Source organism: Hydra vulgaris, chromosome 08 (genome assembly GCF_038396675.1).
Source record: "Hydra vulgaris chromosome 08, alternate assembly HydraT2T_AEP".
Lineage (NCBI taxonomy): Eukaryota > Metazoa > Cnidaria > Hydrozoa > Anthoathecata > Hydridae > Hydra > Hydra vulgaris.
The window spans coordinates 32,455,583-32,480,344 of NC_088927.1; the positions used below are offsets into that span (position 1 = coordinate 32,455,583).

Sequence of the window (24,762 nt, forward strand, 5' to 3'; positions counted from 1 at the left end):
CTTCTATTAAAAGGCATTTTTTGTAAATTAATTTTTTATATTCTAAATGTATCTTGGCTAAGAAAGTGGTAAAAAAGAATCAAATTTTTAATCTTTTTTTAAAATAACCTTTATACTACTTTTGAAACTTTTATTTAATTTTTCTAATATATTAAAACTTATCAGTTTCAAGTTATTTTTAACATATAATTATAAATATATATAATTATCATGATCAAAAAGCATTACTTTCACACTATTAAACACTTGAAATAACTATTTTCTTTAAAAGTAGTAAAACTACTTTATAAATCTTCACTATGCTATGGTTTGCTTTAAATAATGATTTCTGAGCATTTTTAATATACATATGCACATACATACATACATATATACATACATATACATATATGTGTGTGTGCGTGTTTATATACATACATATATATATATATATATATATATATATATATATATATATATATATATATATATATATATATATATATATATATATATATATATATATATATATATGTATATATATATATGTATATATATATATATATGTATATATATATGTATATATATATATGTATATATATATATCCCAGGGGCTGTATATATCTTTGTGTACTTACCCTTACATGAAACGCCATCAATGATAATATACTGAAATAACCATCTAGGGGTTTTTAGTACATACATCAACCTAGGGTTTGGATTTTGGGCAGGTGCAATCTGGATATGAAAAACATTTATTATGAGAAAATATTTTCACTATTTTTATCACCAAAATTCATTTACAACTAGTAATTAGTAACTGTTTTATTTAATGTGTATTTAAAAGCAAACATAATGTATAACAAATATATAATAAAATTATATATAACAATTATATAATAACACAATATATAATAAATTAAGTTACATATTTTACTTTTTATTTTCTTTTTTTTTAATTGTAAACTGTTACATAGCAACATTGTGATAGCAAAACATATTTCTTTTAAATTTAGAAATATTTCATCATTACAACAATTAAAACTAATGATATAAAAAAACTGATTCAGTCTCTTGTTACAACTCACAAACTTGTTCAAGTTTTCTTTCTGAAAAAAACTTTGAGTGTTGAACAGAAATATTAGCAGCATTCTTTTTTTGAGCAAAAAAAGTTGTTATTGGAATAATTTTTTTATCTGTTTCTTCAGCGTCATCATCTTCCCTGAATAAAACATTAAAAATTTACAGCTTATTTATTACAGACATTAAAAGATTATAATATAAATAGATTTTTTAAATTTTTATAATAGATTATCTTTATAGAAGTTTTAATACCACATAACTTCACAAGCATGTTTTTCAAGAATATTGGCACAAGTTGACCAGCTAAACCTTACAAACTGCGGAAAACCGAACACAGGATCCACTGCCTCTTTTAACCATTGTTTAGTTTTTGGGTCTAAAATAAAAAAAAATTAAAAATTAAAAAAAAAAAAAATACAATTAAACTTTTTTAAATAAATATTTGCAAAATACAAACAATAAAAATACACTATAAATGGTTGTTTAAAAAAAAGATTAAGTGATTAAAAAAGATTAAGTGTTTTTTGTTTAAAAGAGAGATAACTCACTTATTACCCAGTCTTATGATGAGACAAAGGCTTCTTTGACTTTTTATAGATGCTTTTTTACTAAGCCAACAACATCATTGATTAAAAAAGCAATGTATAACAAAAAAAGCCATGCAGTATCAGTTTTACCCAGACCAAAACTGACCTTGCACCATGGTTATCATGTGTTCTCCAAAATAAACAACAAACATTTTTTCGATTTTTTGATTTGCCAGTGAACTTTAGACCATTGTTTAATTGTCCAATTTTTATAATTTTTTGCCTATCCTTAACCTTTTAACTTTGTTTAGCTTGCGTTGAAATGGATATTTTGCAGCAACACAACCTTTTAAGCCATAATTGAGAAGATATCATTTTAAGGTTGAAACATTACTTGAGTTTCCCGAATAGAGATTTTTTGCAAATTTCGGGATTTTACATGTCTACATTTATGAAATAGGTGCTTAAATAATCATACTAACACCTTATAAATAAAATTTTGGACAAAATTTAAAAATTAATATTTTAAGAACTAATAAGTTTTATTATTTAATATTTCAACTGTTAATATGTTAATATAAGTAGTTTATAAATATATTAAAATAATTATTTCAAATACCATATTTAGCAATATTATAGAGTTTTTTTGAAAGATGTTATATATAGCATTATTAGTTTAACTTAATTTAGCATTGTTTTTGTTATTTGACAAATGTTTTTACAAGTATTAGTTTTTTTTCTTGCTTTAGACAACTTATGAATGAAATAATAGTAATGAAAAAAAGATTAATTTTTTTTTGATTTTTGATTACTTATTTTATATTATACTTATTTTTATACTTAAATACTAAATTTTCAATATTTATAAATTTTTATATTTAAATACTATATTTTCATTGTTTATATATTTATGCATTTAAATATTATTTAAATAATACATTGTTTATACTTTAATAATAGATATTTTTTATTTATAAGATATATAAGATATATCTTTACTTTTCATTAGCTTTATCATCTGGTACAGTTACAACTGGTAGGGTTATCTTTTATATTCTAATTATAATTAAAATAGAAATATATCTACATTTATGAAATTCTCCTTTTTTATTTCTTAAGAATTCACTTGGAGCGATTATGTGCATTATCACTCCCAGCACCTAAGTTCTCTCTAACAGAGGTCCTTTAATAGGTAACAATAAAATTGAGGTATGGATGAGCCATCCTTTAAATGGAGGGCTCATCCATACAGGGGTACTGGGAGGCACCAAAGCAGAAATATTAAAAAAATTTGAAAATATCTAATAGTGAAGATATTTATAACTTTATTGTTGTTTTTTGTTTGCTGTTATTTTTTAAATTTTTTTATTCTCATAACTTAAACTTTTTTATTCTCATTTTTAATAAATTTTTTATTTGAGCTTTGATTATTCTTTTGTTATTTAAACTTTATTATTAAATTGTATCAGAACATAATTGTTAAATTGCCTTGCTTATACACATAAATAAAGTTTTTATTCTTCAAAATGATGGAAATGTCATAAAAGGAGTTTAATATAATCTTTGCTGAAATTAAAGAAATAGACTTAAGCAAGATTATTTATCTACAAAATGTAAAATATGCTGTTAATCCAGCTAAAGATAATTTAAACCTAAATGAAGATATTGTGGTTAAGCAAATTGAAAATAATCGTTGTTGAAATGAAGGAAATAAGCTTTGGTAAGATAAAATTAATAATCAACAAAATGAAGAACGGACAAGAAGAAAAAAGAAGTAATACAAGAAGAATGCATTGTATAGCAAGAAGTAATACTATTCCAGATTATAATTATTTAGGATAAATGAACCAAATTTGTCAGCAGTATTGTGATGCTAAGAAATTTTCTGATGAAACAATTTTTATGCTGCCATAATGGGAAGGTAAAAAAAAAATTATTTACTATAAGTTGTGTAGATCATAAAAACAATATGAGTTTTTGAAAATATATTAGAAATTAAAGTGCTTGTCTTTCTTTTGCTACATTTACAGTTAATGTGGTTTAACTCATAAATAATGGATTGCCATGTTTTAGAATATTTGATCAAGATTTTCATCATGTTAACCAGATTAAGATATATATTTATTTCATTTATTTTTACTCGTACTAGAATTTTTACTTGGTACTTTAATGTAAATTAATTTTTTTAATGTATTACATGTTTTATTTCAGCTTCATTTTTTTTTCTTCTTAGAAACAAATTAGATTAACATTTGTATAACTTTTAAAATTTTTAGATTAAAAGATGTCATGTAATAGATTATTATAATTATAATTTAAATCATTATTCTATTGATATTGTATTAAAGCTGGCTAGTATTCTTTAGAATGAATCAGTAACTGGAGTTTCTAGAGCTTTAGATATGATAGTTGTAGAATTTTTTTTTACTTTGAACACTTAGGAACTAATACCTCACTCATACCAATCTGCACTTAAATAAACTAATTCTTAATTTAGTTAAATAGCTTTTTGCCCTCTCTGCATGGAAGTAAAACTAGTTCAAAATTAGAAATGAAAAAATATAAAACTTGTTTAAAATAATACTGTTAAAACTTGCTTTATTATAGGTATGAACAGGGTGAAAGAATAAGTTTGAATCTTACTATGACTAGTATACTTAATCAGTTCAACATACTGTTCTCAGATTATCTTAATTGAAAAAGATTGCTAGCATTATTTTGAAAAATGTTGTTAGCATTATTTTTAGGTAAAGAATTTAAATTTAAGTAAAAAAAACCTTATTTTATGAGCATTTCTATTTCTGTGCGTGATTTTTTTCGTTGTTTTTACAATTAGAAGCTAAGACTTGAATCAATATATATATATATATATATATATATATATATATATATATATATATATATATATATATATTATTATTATTATTATTATTATTATGATTATCTTAAAGACACAAACAAACGACCTTTATGCCTACTCAATGACAGCTATAACAATAATAGCGTGGAGCTTGCATCAACTTTAGTCGAACATGATCTAAGTGTCAGGCCAGATTTGAAATGGTATTACAATTCATCCAATCAATAAATAATGCTAACCGTGTTCAAGGCATGTTGTATCGTACAATGTTTGAATGCCCTCATCTAGAATTCGCTGTAGCAGCCATAGACCCATCTTCAAGAGTGGATATTGGCAAAATTGAGAAAGTACAAAGGCAAGCAACCATTTAATCCCTTCATACCGTCAACTATCATACAAAGATGGTTTGTAAATTTAACTTCTTTAGAAACACATCGAATTAGAGGAGATTTGATACAAGCATATAAAATTGTTAACAAGATAGACATTGTTTCATGGAGTGAACCCCATATTTTTCGTATTGGACTGGCAAATCCAATAAAAACTAGAGGACATCACCTAAAATTGTCAAGAGAATACGCACAAAATTGTGAGCAAAGGCATCAGGTTTTTACAAACTGAGGAGAGAATTATTGGAACCCATTGCCATTAGATGTTGTATGTGCTATATCTGTTAACAATTTCAATTTATATTATACTTCATATTTTCATGTAATCTTTATATATTGATTTAAATATTTATATATTGATTTAAATATTTATATATTGATTTAAATATTTATATATTGATTTAAATATTTATATATTGATTTAAATATTTATATATTGATTTAAATATTTATATATTGATTTAAATATTTATATATTGATTTAAATATTTATATATTGATTTAAATATTTATATATTGATTTAAATACTTATATATTGATTTAAATATAAATTTGAGTATGAAGTAGATAAGGCTGCCTATAAAATTAAACACAGAAATTTAAATTTTTATAAAAGTGAAAGTGCAGTACCTGCTGGATATCCAGAACCGTAATCTTCTTTTATATCTCCTTCAGGAAACTGCCAATCTTGGATACATCTATCTCTAGCAACCTAATTCAAAAATTCAAATAGAAAAACATTGATATGATGATTGACACTATGCGTCTTTATATGTTAAAACAAGTTTTTATATGTTAAAAAAATTCATTTAAATCTTTCTGAAAATGGTTAGAATAAATTAATTTATATGAAGTAACAATTTTAATAACTTAATTTTAATAACTTTTAGTTTTAATAGATAATGTATAATGTATCCAATACTTCAAAAAAAAAAAAAAAAAAAATTAATAAAATGTTGTTTAAAATTAGTATTTTCTTTTGGTTATAAACTTGTCCATTAGACTTTGTCAAACATTGATTTTAGATTGTAATGAAACTTATATATTGTTATGAACAAAGATGAAATAAGATTACTAAAACTGAATATGAGAATTTCTATTAATAATGTTCTGCTAGTAGTTGACATTAATGATAATGTTGTTAAAATTAATATTGTCACCATATAAAAACAAGAGTTAAAAACAACTGAAGTGAAAAACATATATTGTAATAATAACACTTTTTTATACATTTCAATTAACCAATGACCAAAATATAAATTGCAAATTGCTGACCAATGTCTAAAATGTATAATTTAAAATTTTGTATTATTGATTTTGATGATTGAAAAAATGAATATATAAGAAATTAACAAAGCTAATGATTTATAAATTGGTTTGCATGTAAAAAATGTATTGTAAAGAAAGTTTGTTTTTATCTTTATGTTTTTATGTCATGCAGTTATGCAGTTGGTTAACAATTTTAAAATTTGTTTAACTAGTTGCTGAGTTGTTGAGAGATACATTGAATTTTGTTATAAAATTTGCTATTTACATACGATTTTTTTTTTTTTAATATAAGTATTAGTGTAACAAATATTTATATAATAAATAAATACTTTTTATTATTTAGAAAAAGTATTTAAGAGAAACAGTCAGTGACAGTCACAGTCAGTGACAGAAACAGTCAGTGTTTTTGTTATTAGCTATTAGTTAGGATTTGATATATTTGTAACTGGAATTCCTAGATCTTTAGGTATCTAAGTTTTTATATACGTAAAGAATTTTTTATTTACTTCATAGAAACTAAGAAATCTTACTTTATTATTGAGTAAAAATATTAGTGTTTTTCAAAAAAACTCATTATTCATTTGAAACTTCATAAAATTACTTAGATTGAAAATAAATCAAAGAAGTAATTGAAATGCTGTCAGAATGGCTTCTTATTGTTGAATCTTTCATTAAGCAAGCTGTTAGTGATTGAAAAAGATAAAAATCTGCTGGCGTTAAGTTGAGTGAGTAGGACAAAGGCAACACTTTCTAACCAAACAGTATTCAATAACCAAGCTGTATCAAATAACCAAACCACTTCCAATAACCAAACAAATTCTCTATAACCAAGTATAAGAGTGCTCGCCTCATAAGCAAGAAGTTCTGTAGTAGCACACTTAACTTGTTTCTCTGTGCAAAGGCATTGTTCATTAAGGTTCATGATTTGGAGTTATAGAGAGGGTTGTAACCACAATAAAGTAGCCTACTCAACTGTAGTGGTCTTTGTGGTTTTGGGGAGATAAATTAAAATAATAATAATAATAAAAAATACTAAAGCTGCAATAACTTTTTCTACCTTAATGTTGCAATGAGAAGATGTGCATTTTCATTGTCTGTCTTGGTATTTTTTAAGAGTTTTGCTTTAAGCTTAATGAGTTGAACACAGTAGGTTGCTGCCAGAATTGTGGCATTCAGCAAAAGCAGTTCCCAGTACACAATGCTGTGCACACCCACCAAACCGAAAGTTCCTAATAGATAATCTACAACATCTTTTTATGTTGTAGATTATCCTTTGTAGTTGGTTTAGGCTTATGTTCGGTCATAGCCACTGCCCCATCCTGGTGCCATTTATGTAAAGTACCACTTCTTATGTCTAGATGACATAGTCAAGCCAGTTAAATGGGCACTGCAAAAACAAATGAGTCATATAGACTGACCTAGCTAAATAGCGTTCAGTTCGTCTGGTATCAAAACACTGAGCTTGAAGAACCTAGCTTTTTGTGTAAAAAAGACTTTATAGAACCATGGAAAAAAACCAAGTTCACTTGTCAACTAGTTAATCTCAGATTTAAATGCTTCATATCTAATTCAATTTAAAGCTTTGTTGTGCCTAAAACATGATACCCCAACCTATCCAATTGTATATATCCTGTGTAGTTTTGGCTGCTGAGTGGCTTAACTGATAATAATAGTAGGCATTATCAGACATGGTCTTATATACTCAAACCATGCAAATATGTAGCTTTTTCTAGGAAAAGCCAACTCTGACTTAAAACGCCTCCTGCCTTGGGGCTCTTGGTTGAGTAAAGGCAAGAGATGGTGTCTCTAGCCTTTACTCAGCCTCGCACCCCTTCTTCATCGAATAGGCTGGCGCAGATGTATTTATAATACTTTGTTTCCAGTTTAGGATGTTGAATGCTGGATCTTCTTGACTCAATGCATCGGTTTTGCTTGCATCTCTGTTTTTATGACTATGCAACTCATTCTATTATCTGCTAATGAGAGTAAAGCTCTAAAACTCAGTTTTATGGTACTGAGGCCGGCTGGTAGTCAGGTTTCCCGAACTCTGTGGTAGCTCTCAGAGAAACTGATTCCATCAACAGCTAAAAAATATCAAAGTACTAACAGTGCCATGTTGCGCATGGATGGTGTCCCTATTTGTGCTTTTGGTGTGCATTGTCAAGGCCACATTTGGAACCCTTTGCTTGGCCGAAGCATTTACATTTGTAAGAATTTACTCATTTGTTTGGAAACTAGGTTTGAATCCACCAACTATTCTTTTATATGCTTTCATTTAGCATCACTTCACTCTTATCACCTTTCTCTTTGTTCTATATCGCCCTCCTTCGTCTCATTATTGCAGTCTTTTTGATGTTATTTCTGATCAAATTGACTAAGCCTTCTCTCTTTATCTATCAGCCAATATTGTAGTTGTTGGTGACTTTAATGCTCATCACACTGAATGGCTTGGCTCTAGTGTCAGTGACTCTGCAGGCGTTAAGGTCCACAACTTTTGCCTTTCTCAATTTCTAACTTATAAAGTCAACTTTCTAACTCGCTTTCCAGAAAATTCGAATTATTTACCTTCTCCACTTGACTTATGTCTTGCTTCTGATCATAGTCAGTGCTCAATTTCTCCACATTTACCCTTAGGTGCGTCTGATCACAGTTTGATCACTCTAAAACTATTATCTCATTCTTCTTCATCATCTGAATCCCCCTATCATCGTACCTTATACAACTACATTAAAGCTGACTGGGACCCTTTCCATGATTTTCTTCGTGATGGCCCTTGGGTAGAAATCTTTCATCGTCTTGCTGACAATCCATGAAGTTATGTGCCTCTTACATAACTTCATGGATTCAGGCATGAAATCTTTTATTCCCTATCGACAACCCCAAGTCAAGGCTCACACTTCTCCATGGTTTTCCTCATATTGTGCTGCTGCAATTTCCAATCGAAACCGTTACTTCCATATCTATCAGCAAAACAATTATCCATAGAACAGACGTCTGTTTATTACTGCTAGGAACTATTGTAAAAAGGTTTTGTCTGACGACAAAGCCCGCGATTCCCAGGTCATGAAATCTCAATTTCATCACAAAACTTAGTCCCATTAGTCTTCTTCCTATAATAAGCAAGATTTTTGAATTTTTAATTGATAAACACTTAATCTCTCATCTTGAATCTAATAACTTACTTTCTGATCATCAATATGGATTATGATCTTCTCGTTCTACAGCTGATTTGCTAACAGTAATAGCCGATAGGTTTTATCATGCATTAGATAAAGGTTAAGGCCATCTCTCTTGATATTTCTAAAGCTTTTGATAAAGTTTGGCATGCTGGTCTTCTCCATAAGCTTTTTTCTTATCGTGTATCTGGCAACATCTTTAAGATTATTGAGTCCTTCCTTTCCAATCGTAATATAAAAGTTGTCCTCGATGGACAGCACTCTTCTTCATTTTCTGTAACTTCAGGGGTTTCTCAACGTTTAATCTTTGGCCCTACACTCTTTTTAATTTACATTAACGATTTTCCAGATATTCTCACATCTAAGATGGCATTGTTCGCTGATGATACTACTATTTATTATTGTCTTGATAAGAAGCCAACACTCTCTGGTTGCTTGGAGGGAAAATTTGAGCTTGAAAAGGATCTCACTTATGCTACAGCCTGGGGCTTACAGTGGCTGGTAAACTTTAATTCAGATAAACCCTTTTTTTTTAGCAAATCGTTATCGCAAGAATTTAGATCTTCCTATATTTATGAATGGTAATGTACTTGATGAGTCATCTACCCTTTATCTTCTAGGATTAACTCTTACTTATGATCTTTGTTGGAAACGGTATATCAAATCCATTGCAAAATTAGCATCTGCTAAGGTTGCATCTCTTTATTGAGTTTTACACTTTCTTACTCCGGATTCTATTCTCCATCTCTACAAATCTCAAATCCGGCCTTGTGTGGAATACTGTTGTCATATCTGGGGTGGATCTTCTAATGATGCCCTTTCTCTTTTAGACAAAGTGCAAAAGCCCATTGTAAACATAGTTGGACCTGCTCTTGCAGCCAACCTCCAACCATTATCACATCGTCGTAATGTTGCTTCTCTTTCTCTTTTCTACAAATACTCCAAAGAGCTAGCGTCTTTTGTACCATCTACTAAAATTCATTCTCGTGTTACTCGTCATTCAATTAAGTCTCATCCTTTTTCTGTGACTGTTCCTAAGTGTTCCAAAAACTCTTATTTGTCTAGTTTTTTTCCTTGAACATCAAATCTTTGGAATTCGCTTCCTTCATCTTGCTTTCCTGATTCATAGAACTTGTAATCTTTTAAGACTTCTGCCGATCGTTATCTTGCTCTACAATCTTCATCTTTTCTCTTCCAGTAACTTCCAATTCTAATAGTAGTTGTTTGCAGCTTTGTTGGAAGCGAAGATGTTAAAAAATTTTAATTATTAAAGATAAATTTATTTTAAATTTATGTTTTTTAATTGAAAGAATTGTATATTTTATATTAGTTTCATTATATTTTATTTAAAAATCTAAAAATCTTTTTAGATTTTTAAATCTTTATCTTTTATTTTTATCTTTATTATTTTCATTGCAAAGTGGTAAAATTATCTTTCACATTTCATTTTCACAAAAAAAGCAAGGATCTCTACTTTTTATTAATTTTTTTATTTCTTTAGTTTTACCTTCGCCACCTTTTATACTTTACTTTGAAGGACTATATGTTTTATACTAACTGAAGCATGTTTTATATTAACTTAAGCATTTCTTTAGCAAACAAAGTCTTCATAAATTTTGCCCATGATTTGTTTTAGTTTGCCTACTGTTGAAATATGATTATAATTTAGAAAAATCTTATAGTCTGAAACTTACTTTATTTACTAAAATTGAATTTAAAACGAGTAAGGCAAAAACTATTTATTAGTAAAAATTACTAAGTTTTAATTAATGTTGTTATTTTGTGCCATTATAATGTATTTAATATATCAACAGTATAGTGTTTTGTTATGCTTCTTGTGTTATTATAAAAACTTGTTGTAAGTCTTCCTTTTAAACTTTATCTTTACCACAATTCTCTAAAAAATTTATTTTTAAAAAATTAGATAAAGCTTTTATTTTTTTCTAAAAACTTTTAAAAGAAAAGAAATTTAGTTCTTTTTAAAATATTATTGTTTTAAAAATAAAGCCTTCACCATATCATAATCTCCATCATTAAATTTCCGCTATATCATAATTTTTATCTTATATTCTGTGTTCGTGAACAAAAAAATTATTTCTATTTTTCTAACTTTGGTATTTTACAATTTTAATAATTAAGTCATAACTTACAAAGTTACATGCTGGAAATTTAAAAAAAAAAAAAAACCTTACGGTATATGTAAGTTATTTTTAAATAATATGTTAACAAAAGAAGTAAATAATACAAAAATCTATTTCTATTCAAATCAATTTAAAAAAATTTATCATAGCTAAAATTACAAAGCATAGATACAAAAAAAACACATCATTAACAAGGCATAAATAAAAAATAAATACTCTTTCTTGTATTTTGAATAATATCCAGAACATATAATATTATAGTTACTGAAATGCATACTCTGTTAAAACATTCATTCATATTAAAAAAACTTCAAAGACCTTTTTTTAGCTTTATTATTTTTCTTTTAAAAAAAAAGGTTAAATTTATGCTTGCATGAAATATCTAACTGAAATTAAGAAGTTGAAACATCAATAACAAAATTATTAAATATTATTATTAAATTATAAATTTTGAGTTCATACCTTTGCACATATACTAGCTGCACTGACTATTGGAAATAAGGCATCAGCTTTTGGTGTCACCTTTACAGATACCCCATCAAAAACTTCTGATAATTTGTTTTGGTATTTTGAAGCATCACCTACAGTATCCACATACATCTAAATATTCTAATTATATTATAAAATGATTTTAAACCTTATTTTAAACTTTAAAATAAATACAAATGTTAAACTATAATATTAAATATTTGTCGATTTGATGATGTTGAATTTTCTTAAAAAGTTAATGAAAAGTTGAAGAAAAAAATTTATTTATAAAAAATTAAACAAAACAAATAAAAAGAGTAAAAACAATATAATCAACAAATGTTGATTAAATTGTCTTAACATTTTTACTCATTTTCATTTACTAAATAAAAGCAGAAGATTTCGCTATTTCATTATTTCATTTTTCATTTATAGTTATACAATATAAATAATGATAAAAAATTTTAATCAGTAAGTAATTGAACCCTTTGTTTCTGCAATGCTTATATATTAGAGGAAATCCGGCCAGATGACATCGTAAATACATTTGCAGCAGAAAGCTGAAAACGATGCCAGTTTCAAATTGTATATTGGATTGTATATTGACTTTTATGTAAATGAAGATAAGACTTAAATATTGAATTTATTTATATCAAGATATTAAAGATTTTTATTACAGCAAAAAAAAATTATTGTGCTGATTAAAACAATTTATAGTAAGTGGGTGAATAGGGTGTCCCACAAAAATGTAGTTCTAGTGGGTGTACAGGTGTATACATAGTTTAGTGGGTGTGCAGATGTATACATATTTTAAATAATTGTAAACTTAGTGTTTATTATTTTATTTTTTTTAATTTCAGAAATGAGTAAATATTTAAGTATCTAATTGAGTAAATATTTAAGTATATCTAAGTAAATATTGAGTTTATTTTGATACATTAAATTAGTTGTTTCGTTAAACAAAAATGTTTCCATAGTAAAATAAAAGAGACAATAATCAGTTATATCAAAAGGTGACACTTGCCTTACTGCATCGCTGATTACTTGTAAATACAAAAAATATTTTGAAGCAAAAATATCTGATTCAAATGTGAAAAGACATGACAACAATTTATTAGGAAAACATTAATTTCTTTACAAGACATAATATTTACATAGATGACTGTAAAATCATTGCCATCATTATACAAGACATAAGTACAATTTAACTACAATTAAAAAAAGTTTATTTCTATTGGTTTTCAAAAAAATAAATCAACATAAGACAATATTATGCCCTTAAAAGGCAATTGTACACAGCTCAATAAAACATAAAGTATTCATCTCCTTTGACCTAAAAGGCAGACCTCAAATTGAATGAGCAGTATTGACTAATCCAAAGAATAAATATTTAAGAATCACTACAGATGTTACTACGGAAGTTACTATGTACTATTCATATCAGTCCTTAAGTTTGCACCATTTCTTTACCAGCAGTTGTAATAGATTGTCTTGTTAAATCATTTTTGTATGATACACTTACATATCTCCTAAAATATTTTTCATTTTGAGCTGTTCATGCTAATATCCATAATTTCTGAAAAATAGTTTGATTATGTCAAACCTTTTAGTTTTGACAAGAAATGTATATTCTTCTGCAACAAAAATTTAAAAACTTGCACAACTAATAGCATGGAAACAATAACTATTTAAAATTCAGAACTGGATTATAATATGATCTAAACATCTCATTTTAATTAAAATCAAACAATTTAGGAAAGGTAGATTTAGCTAAAGAAAATCTTTAAAATACCAACAAGTTAATTAAAAGAATTTTAAATAAACATTGCTGGTAATGCGAGTATAGGGCTTTAGTTAACGCAAAAAAATTTAGTCAGATAAACTTTATTTATTTATTTTTATTTGAAATTTCCCCCCACTGCCTGCCACTTTTTTTTTTTTTGTTATTCACCTCCTCAAGGCCAAGAAGGCCACTACAGATGAGGAGGCTACTTAATAGTGGTTATAACCCTCTCTCAACTCTATAACTCCGAAACACAAACCTCGACAAACAAGGCCGCTGCGCGGAGAAACAAGTTGAGCGCGGTACTACCAGGGACATGGTGGGGATCGAACTCGGATCCTCTCGCTTATGAAGCGAGCACTTTACCACTACACCACTATCGCACTTTGCGGTAAAGGGGGTTTTGTTAGTACAAAATAGTCCCTTTTGTATATTAGTTTCTAATTGCTATTTTTTCACATAATATCTCTCATATTTAAATAATATCTTATAATATTCTTGTTTGGCTGAGTTTAAAATAGCTTACCTGTAAGTTACTGATGTAAATTACAGCTTAAGATATAATTGAAAACTTAAGTGACTGTTATAATGTAACATGCAAGAAACATGTTTATTAAAAATATATTATTATAACTTATTTTATTATTTTAATTGAAAACTTAAGTTGCTGATATAATACAATTATTGCATTTAGTAATTGCTTTTACTTAACATGATACTTAAAAAAGTAAAAGTAAAATTACAAATATTACAAATGTTTAAAGCACTTAAATAGTTAAAAAAAAAAACTGTTTAATACCATGTTCATACTGACGATAAAACATGCTTTATTTTTGAAGTGTATAAAATTGTTATAGCTAAGAGCTATGTAAAACAACAACAAAACAATACTTTGAGGTTGTTTTGTCAGTTGTTTTTACAGTTTATAACATAAAAAACATAAAACAGGTTTAAAATAATACAAAGTAAAAGAATTATTCTAATTAATAAAGTAGAACTGATGAAAATATCATTGCTATAAAACTTTAAAATCATTTATTTCATATTTTTAAGAATGGCAAAAAAAAAAAGAAAAAAAAAGAAAGCTAAATTAGAAAAGAAAAAAAATCATGATAAAAAAAGCAAATCTAAAAATATTTTTTTTAAGAAAAAACTATTTCCAATTGCTATACGCTTAATTCATTTATTTATATTTATTTATAAACACTGACCTCTGTTATATTTGCACCAGCATTAATTGTCTTACGTGTAAGTTCAATTGCAGCTCCATGAGATATTTCATTTAATGTCACTTTATATCTAATAAATCAACATTTATTTCTGGAGAAAAAAAAAAAAGAAAAAATGAAAATAACTATCTATAAAAAAAAACTTTTCTCTACAAAAATTTCACTAGTAATTAAACAACTCAAATTTTTCAGCTACCATTTCTATAATGATTGGTCTCACACAATCGGTAAAAAGTTTAATACCTACGAAGCATTTCATTCGATATTTCAGTTGGGGAGATTATTTTGATTGCCCAACCAATAAAGTCACAGTTGTTTTCAATAACAGAAAGAAGATTATCTCTCTTCTCTTCTGTCAATGTCTTTGAATCTAAAAATTTTTGTACACTTTAGTATTTTTTTAAATATAAACAAATTAATTAAACCTAGAAAAATGATAACACATTTTCTCACTTTTATAAAAGAAAACTCAAACCTGCAAAACCAAGATCCGATAACTTCTTTATCATACTTATTGGACAATAGCAAACTGAATACACCATGGGACCTAAAAAAACAATCAAAATAGTTTAAATAAATCAAAAACAACCATCAGCATCATCATCAACAACAACCATTATCAACAACAAACATCGGCATCAGCACCAGCAAAAAAAGAATCAAAAAGACTGAGTCAAGGTTAAAAAAAAATTTGAAAAATTCAGTTTAATGATTGAAAAAAAACTTTTTATTACTTATATTCATAAATACAATGTAATAAGCAATTAAAATGTTTACAATACAATACAATTACAATGTAATACAATACAGTTTTAGTTTACTAAAAATATAATACAATTATGTTATATATTTGCTAAATACAATGTAATGAAATTATGTTATATTTGCATAAGGGTCATTCCATGCCAAATGGACCAAAATTTTAGGATTTCAACATAGACTTCCTCAGATTTTGATGAAACTTAATGGGTTTGTTAGTAGGGGGAGGGGGCAGGAAAGAGCTAGGGCTTTTTAAAAATTGAGTTTAATTCAGGCTTAACTAAAGACTTACTTCTAGTACTGATTATGAAATACTTTTAAATTCATACATACTTTGTATTACAATATATAATACAAACTAAAGTACAAAAATAACTTTATTTTTATTGTTTTTAATGCATTTTGGGCAATTTTCATTGTTCTGATTTTGTAACTTCCCCATGATTACCCACTATTTTTTTTTCTGAAATCACTGTAATAAAGTCTACTAAATTAGAAGAAAAAAAAAGTCTTATTAAAACCAGTGTTGATCCTAGGTTATCGGTGGTTTGAAGTGGAGGCACATTTTCCTAAGTTTTAGCTACAGCCATTTTTAGAGGTCTATAATTTTTTACTGAATTGTATCTTATCAGTAAATTTCTAAAAATTTATAAGCCTACCATATATAGAAACTAAAAAAATATTTCTTTTCACTTCTTAAACAGCAGGCTTTGTATATTGACTCATCAAAAACCAACTTTTTATACTTGCAAACAATTTTTGTTTTTTTAGGTAGCCATTATGGAAAAAATGTGACATTCAAGAATTCAATATCAAACTTTTATTAAAGTAAATCTAAAGTTGTATACAATAAAAAAAACTAGAAGGATCTCTGAAATTATGTTTTTAAAATATAGAGCTTCAAAGTATGAACAAATCATGTTTTTGCTACTGAAGTTTTTATTTTTGGAAAAATCAGAAATTTCAAATGACCATATCTCATGAACCACAAAAGATTTATGCTGAAATTTTCAGGAATTGCTTTTCTCATTGATATTAACAAACCCATTAAGTTTTATCAAAATCTGAGGGGGTCCATGTTCGACCTTGGTCCATTTGGCATGGAATGACCCTTAAGTTTAGTTAAAAGATTACTTTAAAAAAAAACTTGATTTTTAAATTTGCTTATAAAATAGTTTACTGTTGATGTTTCAACGTTTGACTGTCAGATTATTCCATGGATCTACTATTGGTTTTGTAAAAAAAAACATTTACAAACTTGGTATTTCACTTGTTAAACACGTGGTGCAAAAAACCTAAGTAGATGGCACCATTGTTATTAAAATTTACAAAATTAAATTAAATCACCAAATTTTATTTATTCAGTCAGTGTCAATTTTTCAAGTCAATTCAGTTTGATTAAAGAATCAATAACTTTATATTTAAAAGCGGTGGTAATAATACCTAACTTCTTTTAAATCATTTGACACTAGAATTTCTTAATCATGCAGAGAGCTTTAATATGTATGGATGAGCTTTAATATGCATGGATGAACAGTCATAAAGTTTACTCTCAGGACTTGATATTCTCAAGAAGGGTCTTGTTTATCCAATTCAAATCAAAGATATTGACCTACAAATTATTGATTTTTGTAGCAAAAATGAAATCTGTAGCATAAAATCCCTGAAAAAACTAAAAAAAATTTAGATTCATGTTTTGTCTCTCTAATAATTATACATTTAAAAACAACATTTTTTTTTAGTTTTATTAGAACTTCATTTAAAAAATTTACAACAAAAGACAATTAAATGTCTTTTAATTTCTTTTAAATGAAAAACTAAAACATTTAGTGATTAGTTTAGGGTTTGTATAGTATTGGGCATTGGAGGGGCAACAATCATTTTAAATACAAAAAGAGAAGGGAAAAAAAACTAATTATAAGTAAATAAAATTATGAAAATACTTATACATTTTTTTACATTATTAACTTTTTTTTTCTTGGTAACTTCTTTGTTCTTTAAGCCTACAGCTTAATGCTATAGCCTATAGGTATGCATATCAAATATGCAGTATAACTCAATATTATTTGGGTGTGGAAATTAATGGAATGAGCACTCTGTATTTGATTAATTTTAAATTAAGTTCACTTACATCTTCAGCAATCCCAACACATAAAAATTCATCATATAAACAATGTAATCCAGTCTTTATAATGTCATAATGTTAATTTTAGTTGTAGATCATATCATAGATCATTTATAGATCAAACTAGAGATCAAAATCACTACTCTCTATAATTAGAATCTTAAGGATTTAAATTGGAAGATATTTAATATTGGACCAAAATCAAAAAAAAACTCACAACTTTTGATTTTTTTTAAAGAGTAAAAATAAAAAAATTAATAAAAAGTAGCACTTGATGAGTTTATTGATTTTAAAACTTTTTGTTATATAGTTATACAGGGGTTATAAAATATTTTTAAACAAAATATTAAATAATGTTAATTACAATATTTTATATAACTTTTTTTCTCTCTTTTTTTTAATTTTAGTGTATAATCAAAAAAAAGTAATCCAACATGACACAGCTGTTACTTTTAGACAATGCATTAAATGTATTTTTAAACAGCACATTAAAGACTCTTTGAAATGCTGTGATTTTCAATGAAATTACAGTGCAAAAGAGTTTTGTGCTGTGATTTTCATCAAACTTTAAGCGCTAATTAATTATTGATTTGATTAAGAACTTTAATTTTTATCATTTTGTTTATTAACTTAGTAAAAGTCATTATTTACACATGCCTACAAATATTAAACAATTTTTTTTTCGTAATTGATATGTTGGCGTAGTGCTAGGGTGTTATGTTGCTGCAAATTTTAGGCGCAGCTGACAAGGACGAGGATTCAACTTCTCTTAAGGGAACTTTTTTCTTAATCTTAATGTTTTACTTCAAAGTAGTTTTATGTTATTAAACTATTATTTTTGCTTACTTAAAGTTTATTAATTGTTTTTGTTCTTTTAGTTTCACAGAATAAGTCTATCAATGCATACATAAATCGAGCGTTCTTAGATTGACTGACTTAAATAGGCAGGCTTCAGTGAGAAGTGAGAGCTTTAACTCCCTCAATTTCGCTTAAAGTGGTTTACTAAAAAAAACTGAAAAAATTACTTCAATAAAAAAGAAAAAGTTCGAGTTTCAGATTGACTTTTTTTGCTTACAAAATCCAATTCTTTTTTTTTTTTTTTTTGCATAACTTTTTTTTTTGTAGTGCTTAAGATTATATTTGAACTATTTTTAACTGGATAACAATTTGTCAACTTTATAAGATATATTATACTACAACAATTTTTTGTTTTTAGTAGAGCAGAATTTTAGTATTATAAATGTGAATATAAATATTAAATTGTAATACTAAGTTATAATACAAATAGTAATAAGTTATAATACAGCACAAATTTATACAATAATAATAAATTTCAATTGAAAATTATTAAAAAATTTAAAAATATTAAAAATTTTATTTTAAATAAAAAAAATTGAAAATTATTAAAAAAAATTGAAAATTAAAAAAAAAAACTAAATATACTAATAATATTAATAATTATATTAATAATATTAAATAATAATATTAAAATAATAATAATATTAAAAAATAATAATAATATTAAATAATAGAAATATTAAAATAATAATAATATTAAAAAATAATAATAATATTAAAAAAATAATAATAATATTAAAAATATAATAATAATAATAATAATATTAAAGAAAAAAAAAAAAAATACAAAGTTATAATACAAATAGTAAAAAATAAATTTTTATTTTCTTTTTAAACACAGAAAAAATGTATCGTTTTAATAAAATAAATTAAAATATTTAAAAATATCAAATTTTTTAAATTATTTTCCTCTCAAACTTCAAGAGAGGTCAAAGTGTTTTCTAGAGTTTTTAAAAATTGAAAACACCTATTTATTTATATATATATTTATTTAGCACTTTTTAATAGTTTAGCAAAAACTAAAGAGAGTTTTGGAGAAGACTTTTTTAGAACTGTAGAAGTGTTTAATTGAGAATTAACATTAGCATTGGAAGCAAGAGTGATTTAAATGTTTACCAATGGGTTAATCTGTTTAACTGGTATGACAGGAAGAATATGGCTATTATATTTAAGAGTCAAGTTAGAGGAAAAGTTCTTATCAAATAATTCTACCCTATTCTAGGGAGAAATAAAAAGATCAGACCCATGAATTATAGATAAATGTTAGACTTACTTTAATTAATAACACTGTTTAAGATTTTCCATAAGTCTCTTAAACCTATCATCTGAGATAAGATACAAGATTTAGTAAACTGAGAATAACAGAGCTTAAAATCATATAGGACCTTTTTAAATTGCCTTTATGCAATAATAAAAGGACATTTGTTCTTAAGAAAGATGTTCTTAAAAAAAATGAAAAAAAATGATTACGGTTTAATAAAGCATGTGCTCAAAATGGTAAAAAATGTGGAGTAGAATGAGGTTTGACTTGAAGAGAAGGAATAAAAGCTTTCAAACTTTTATTCTAGAAGGAATAAAAGCTTCCAAGATGCACGTTTTTGCATGCATTTATGGATATAAACATATGTTTTCTATTTATTTAGATGCTGACATAAAATATCCTTACAAATATATAAACTTTAGTATTTTTATAGTGTAATATTTGCTGAAAAAGAAGATGATCAGATGGATGTATGGTGTGACTCTAACAATAGAAGAAAAGGAGGCATATTAGAATTAGAAAAAAAAATGTTGCATCAAACAACATTTGCTAAAGAACAAAATGATTTATGAGAAAATAGTTGTTGTAGAAGTAAGAAAACTTGAAAAAAGTACCATACATATTGTATGAATAAGCTTTAGGTAAGGAAAGAAAAAGCTTTAGATTGTTTATATTTAAGAAACAGCATAAAAGAGAAAGGCTTAAGTCTAATGATGATTATGAAAATGGTGATGATGATGATGATGATGATGATGATGATGATGATGATGATGATGATGATGATGATGATGATGATGATGATGATGATGATGATGATGAAAATGGTGATTATGATGATCATGTTGATCAAAATGATATATGCATATATATACAAAATATAACATAAATTTCGAATTTAAAAAATATACTTTAGGATGCATAAATGTTTATGCAGCCCCAGTCACAAACCCGGGCCAACTCTCTGCCCCAGCTATATTATATCAAACTGGGCCCCGGTCAAACTTCAACCTCAGTTGTTTACTAGTTGACAGAAAAGTTGAAGGTATGATTCAGGAAAACATGAAGGTGGGAGAGAATTTGAAAGTGAAGGTAGAGTTAAAGGATTTGACTTTAGTTATTGACAAGTTGAGCAAGAATGAGTTTTGGTTGATGTAACTAGAGATTATAACTCCTTTGAGCAGGTACCATGATAGTATTTGTAGAAAAAAGAAACAGATGCAACTATATCATCATGGGAGAGAGGTTCAAGCCCAGCAAATAAAGCAGGTTGAACTAATGCTTCTCAAGTACTTTTGGTCTGGAAGAGAAAAAACATTTAAAAAGCCACCCCAAATATGACAACATTATTATGTAGAGGGACGAATATGAGATTTATAGAGGTACAAAATGGAATCAAGATAATGGCAAGCACAATAAAGAAAAGAATCTTAGCAGATACTAACTTTGCAATCGATTATATATCTGGTTTCCATGAGAGGTCAGTAATGAGTGATAATCCAAGAAGACATAAACAAAAGGACTCAGTGAGAGGATCGCCATTCGTTAATACGGGAAAATAGACAGTACTGTGGTAGTTGTTTGCAGTAAATAACTGAGTTTTTTGTTGGAGATTCACAAGCCGCTTCTAGCACCAAGCTGTTACAGAAATGAGATCAAATTCAAGATTGGCAGCCTGTCCTATGCAATAGAAGAAGTAAAAAAATTTAATTAAGAAATGACTTTAGCAACCAAAGACAGAGTTATGTAAATATGTTACAATGGGTTAAGCTTTTTAACTGGAATGGCAGGAAGAGTATGGCCATTAGATTCAAAAGAAAAACTAGAAGGAAATATTTTATTGTATTTCTTGCAATAATAAAAAGACATTTGTTCTAATAAGGCTGTTCTATTGAATAAGATTTTTAAAAATGCTAATGATTAGATATAGCAGCTGCACAATGCGAAAACCATGGAGTAAAATGAGGCTTGACTTGAAACCGACAAGTAGGAATATAAACTTCCATACCTACCTGGATCCAGGAGCAAAGAGAGAAAAGTCATCATCACAAAGACCGTCACAAAGTAAATCACGAAAAAAATTGGAGTTAGCTTTAGGGTAGTAGTAAGTAGTGCAATGATAGGATGAGTACAAAAAAGGAGAATGAGATGAAAGATTTATAGAGATCATTGCATGGTTGAACCACCTAAAATAGAAGCTGAACACAATCTAGGGTCAGAGGTCTGACACAAATCAAGGAGTAAGAGGAAGTGATTAGGGTTGTCACAAAATTAACTAAGTATGAAATTGAGAAATACAGTAGTTATAGGCTTTAGCGGTATTGGAGTCATTCAGTTCAATGAGTATTAAACCCAATAATAACAATATTAGCAGAGGGGTAAAAAGAAAGAGCATTATTAATTTGATCAGAAATTACATCTAAAAGAGTGCAGCCTTTAGAAGAAGGAGAATGATAAAGAATGAAAGAGAAAGGTGATAGAGTGAAGGTTCTAACTGGAACCACATAAAAGAATGGTTAGAGGATTCAAACCTGATTTCTCTACAAATAAGTGAATTGATGCATAAGTATACCAAGTATAGCCAAGCATGTGACTATTAGAGCCTTTGTGAATCAAAGGATAGTAGTCATCAATAGTAAGATCTGTAGAAGAAACAGCCAAATATAAATTAGTCTCAAAAAGAGCTAGCCATTATGGTGAATTTTGCAAGAGATAAGATTTAACTAATGGAAAGTTTTTTTAAGACCACAAATATCTGTGAAAGATATAATGAAACAGTGGTGGTGGTGGTAGTGATTTTTTATGTTTAACATTTTTGGTTACTTTGGGCATAGTTTAAGTTAAAAAGAACTTGAATCATTCATTGATAGAGAATAGAATCCCAAACAATGAGCTATGCAATTGTTTCAGCCCTGCTAATTAACTTAAAGTTGTAACTTAGGGCTACTTATGTGGCATTGACAATACATACCAAAAGCACTAACGGGGACACCACCTATGCATAACATGGCACTTTTAATACAATGTTACAGCTGTTGATGGAATCAGCCTCTCTGAGAGCTACCACATAGTTTGGGAAACCTTACTACCAGCCCGCCTCAGAGCAATTAAACTGAGTTTCAGAGCTGTGCCCTTAGGAAGATAACAGGAAGAGTTGCATAGCCACTATCAAGGAGACACAACTAAAAGCCTATGAGAAAAGTCAAGTAGATTCAGCAGAAAACCATCCTATGGTTTCTATGATCCTATGCAGAAAACAATGTAACACAAGTTTACATCTACACCATTCAAAAAGATGAAGGGACACAAAGCTGATCAACAGAATCATTCTGCTTAACCCTAAAGACTTTGTTTAGGAGGATTTCTATAAGACATTACCTGGATGCAATTAACATCAGCCCAATATAAGTATTTTTATTGAGACACCATCTCTAGCCTTTACTTAATAAAGAGCCCTAGCACAGGGGAATTTATAGTCAGACTTTATTCCTCTTAGTCTACGTCTGAAAAAGCGAACCCAACAAGGTAGAGGACATGGGGCAGGTAGTACTGGGTTATAAGATACTAGTAGCAGGGTGATCCTGATGATCCTGAACCTGACCTGATCCTGGTTTTCATTTAAAAAAAAAAAAAAAAAGATTAAAATAATTTTGTCCAAATATTTTTAATATCCTGCCTACTGAAAAGAGGTTAGAGAAAAAATTTAAATAACACAGATTAGTTTTAATCAAAACTAGTATAACCATTTAATCTAAAATTCTAGAAACCTATGAAAACCTAAATAAAATGACACTATTAAATTGGTACTACTACTACTACTACTTTGTATAAACAAGTCATATTTTCTTATTATTGAAAAAAACAAACTTTATTTAAATTTACCTAAAACTGGTCCACGGCCTGCCTCATCTATACCAAGACAGCAAGGTTCAGTTTTGGTAATTTCAGGAACATTTGATAACAAAACATAACTGATTCTATTTTGCTTACTATATTCGTTAACATTCATAACTAAACCTTCAAAAAAACATAAATATATTTTTTTAATTTATTTACTTTTATTGAGAACAATTTTTAAAAAAATTTCATGCATTATAATAAATATATTCTAAAAAAATTGTTCAAATAAAATCCAATAATATTGGCAATATAACAATTATATTGGCAATATAACAATGCGTTTTTTTAAAAAAAAAACTTTTTTCAAAACAAATACATTGTAAGAAAAATAAATTAGCACTGCCAAGAGTAATTTGTCTAAGAGTAATAAGCCTTAATCACTTACTTTAACAAATTTATGTCTTAAGCATTTTTTAGGACACTTATAATAAAATATTATTATAAAATATTATCCTAATTAACTTTGCAGATTTTATATTTTAAAATATTACCCATTATTTTCAGAATTCAAATATTTAATTTTGTTGTCATAAAACTCGTTTATCTCTAGATCAAACATGCTTGAACCAAAATCCTCAGCTGAATATTTAATGAAGCCCTCACAAATGACAATGTCGTCAACTAAATACCCGAAGATACTTGTATGACGATATAATATGGAAACTTTAAATGCTCGAGTAAATTTTCATATGGTTTAATAAATAATAATTAATAATTTAAATTAAGAAATAATAATTAATAAACCCACATTTTGGCGGGTAATGGATAATTTTTAAGGGACTTTTATTTAAGCTCTGATCAGCGCAACCTTTGACGCAATATTCTAATATGACTATAGAATAAAAGTTCTGAGTTGAGAATAGTGAGCGACCGGGGCTATGGCCGGGGCTAGGTTTGATAACACATAGCCGCGACCGGGGCCAGGTTTATGACCAGGGCTGCATAAATATTGATAGA

The 24,762-nt window shown here is 27.2% G+C and overlaps 1 protein-coding gene across 1 annotated transcript; it reads right to left on the reverse strand.

The window, feature by feature from the left end:
- Nucleotides 1-903: 903 nt before the first annotated feature.
- On the reverse strand, nt 904-23,940 carry LOC100199692 (ribonuclease H2 subunit A). The gene is made up of 8 exons (XM_065803441.1): nt 23,788-23,940; nt 15,381-15,452; nt 15,149-15,275; nt 14,888-14,975; nt 11,888-12,025; nt 5,470-5,551; nt 1,315-1,438; nt 904-1,201 (listed from the first exon to the last, which is right to left on the reverse strand). Exons 1-8 carry the CDS (start codon nt 23,912-23,914, stop codon nt 1,057-1,059), a joined length of 903 nt encoding a protein of 300 aa, XP_065659513.1. The 5' UTR covers nt 23,915-23,940; the 3' UTR covers nt 904-1,056.
- Between the last annotated feature and the right edge of the window lie 822 nt (nt 23,941-24,762).

Excerpts from the sequence above, each read along its gene's own strand:
- LOC100199692 (XM_065803441.1), bottom strand. The coding sequence starts at position 23,914 with ATGAATGTTAACGAATATAGTAAGCAAAATAGAATCAGTTATGTTTTG. Across the intron at positions 15,453-23,787 it reads AGGCCGTGGACCAGTTTTAG|GTCCCATGGTGTATTCAGTT; the intron begins GTAAATTTAAAT and ends TTGTTTTTTTAG. Across the intron at positions 14,976-15,148 it reads TCGAATGAAATGCTTCGTAG|ATATAAAGTGACATTAAATG; the intron begins GTATTAAACTTT and ends TTGATTTATTAG.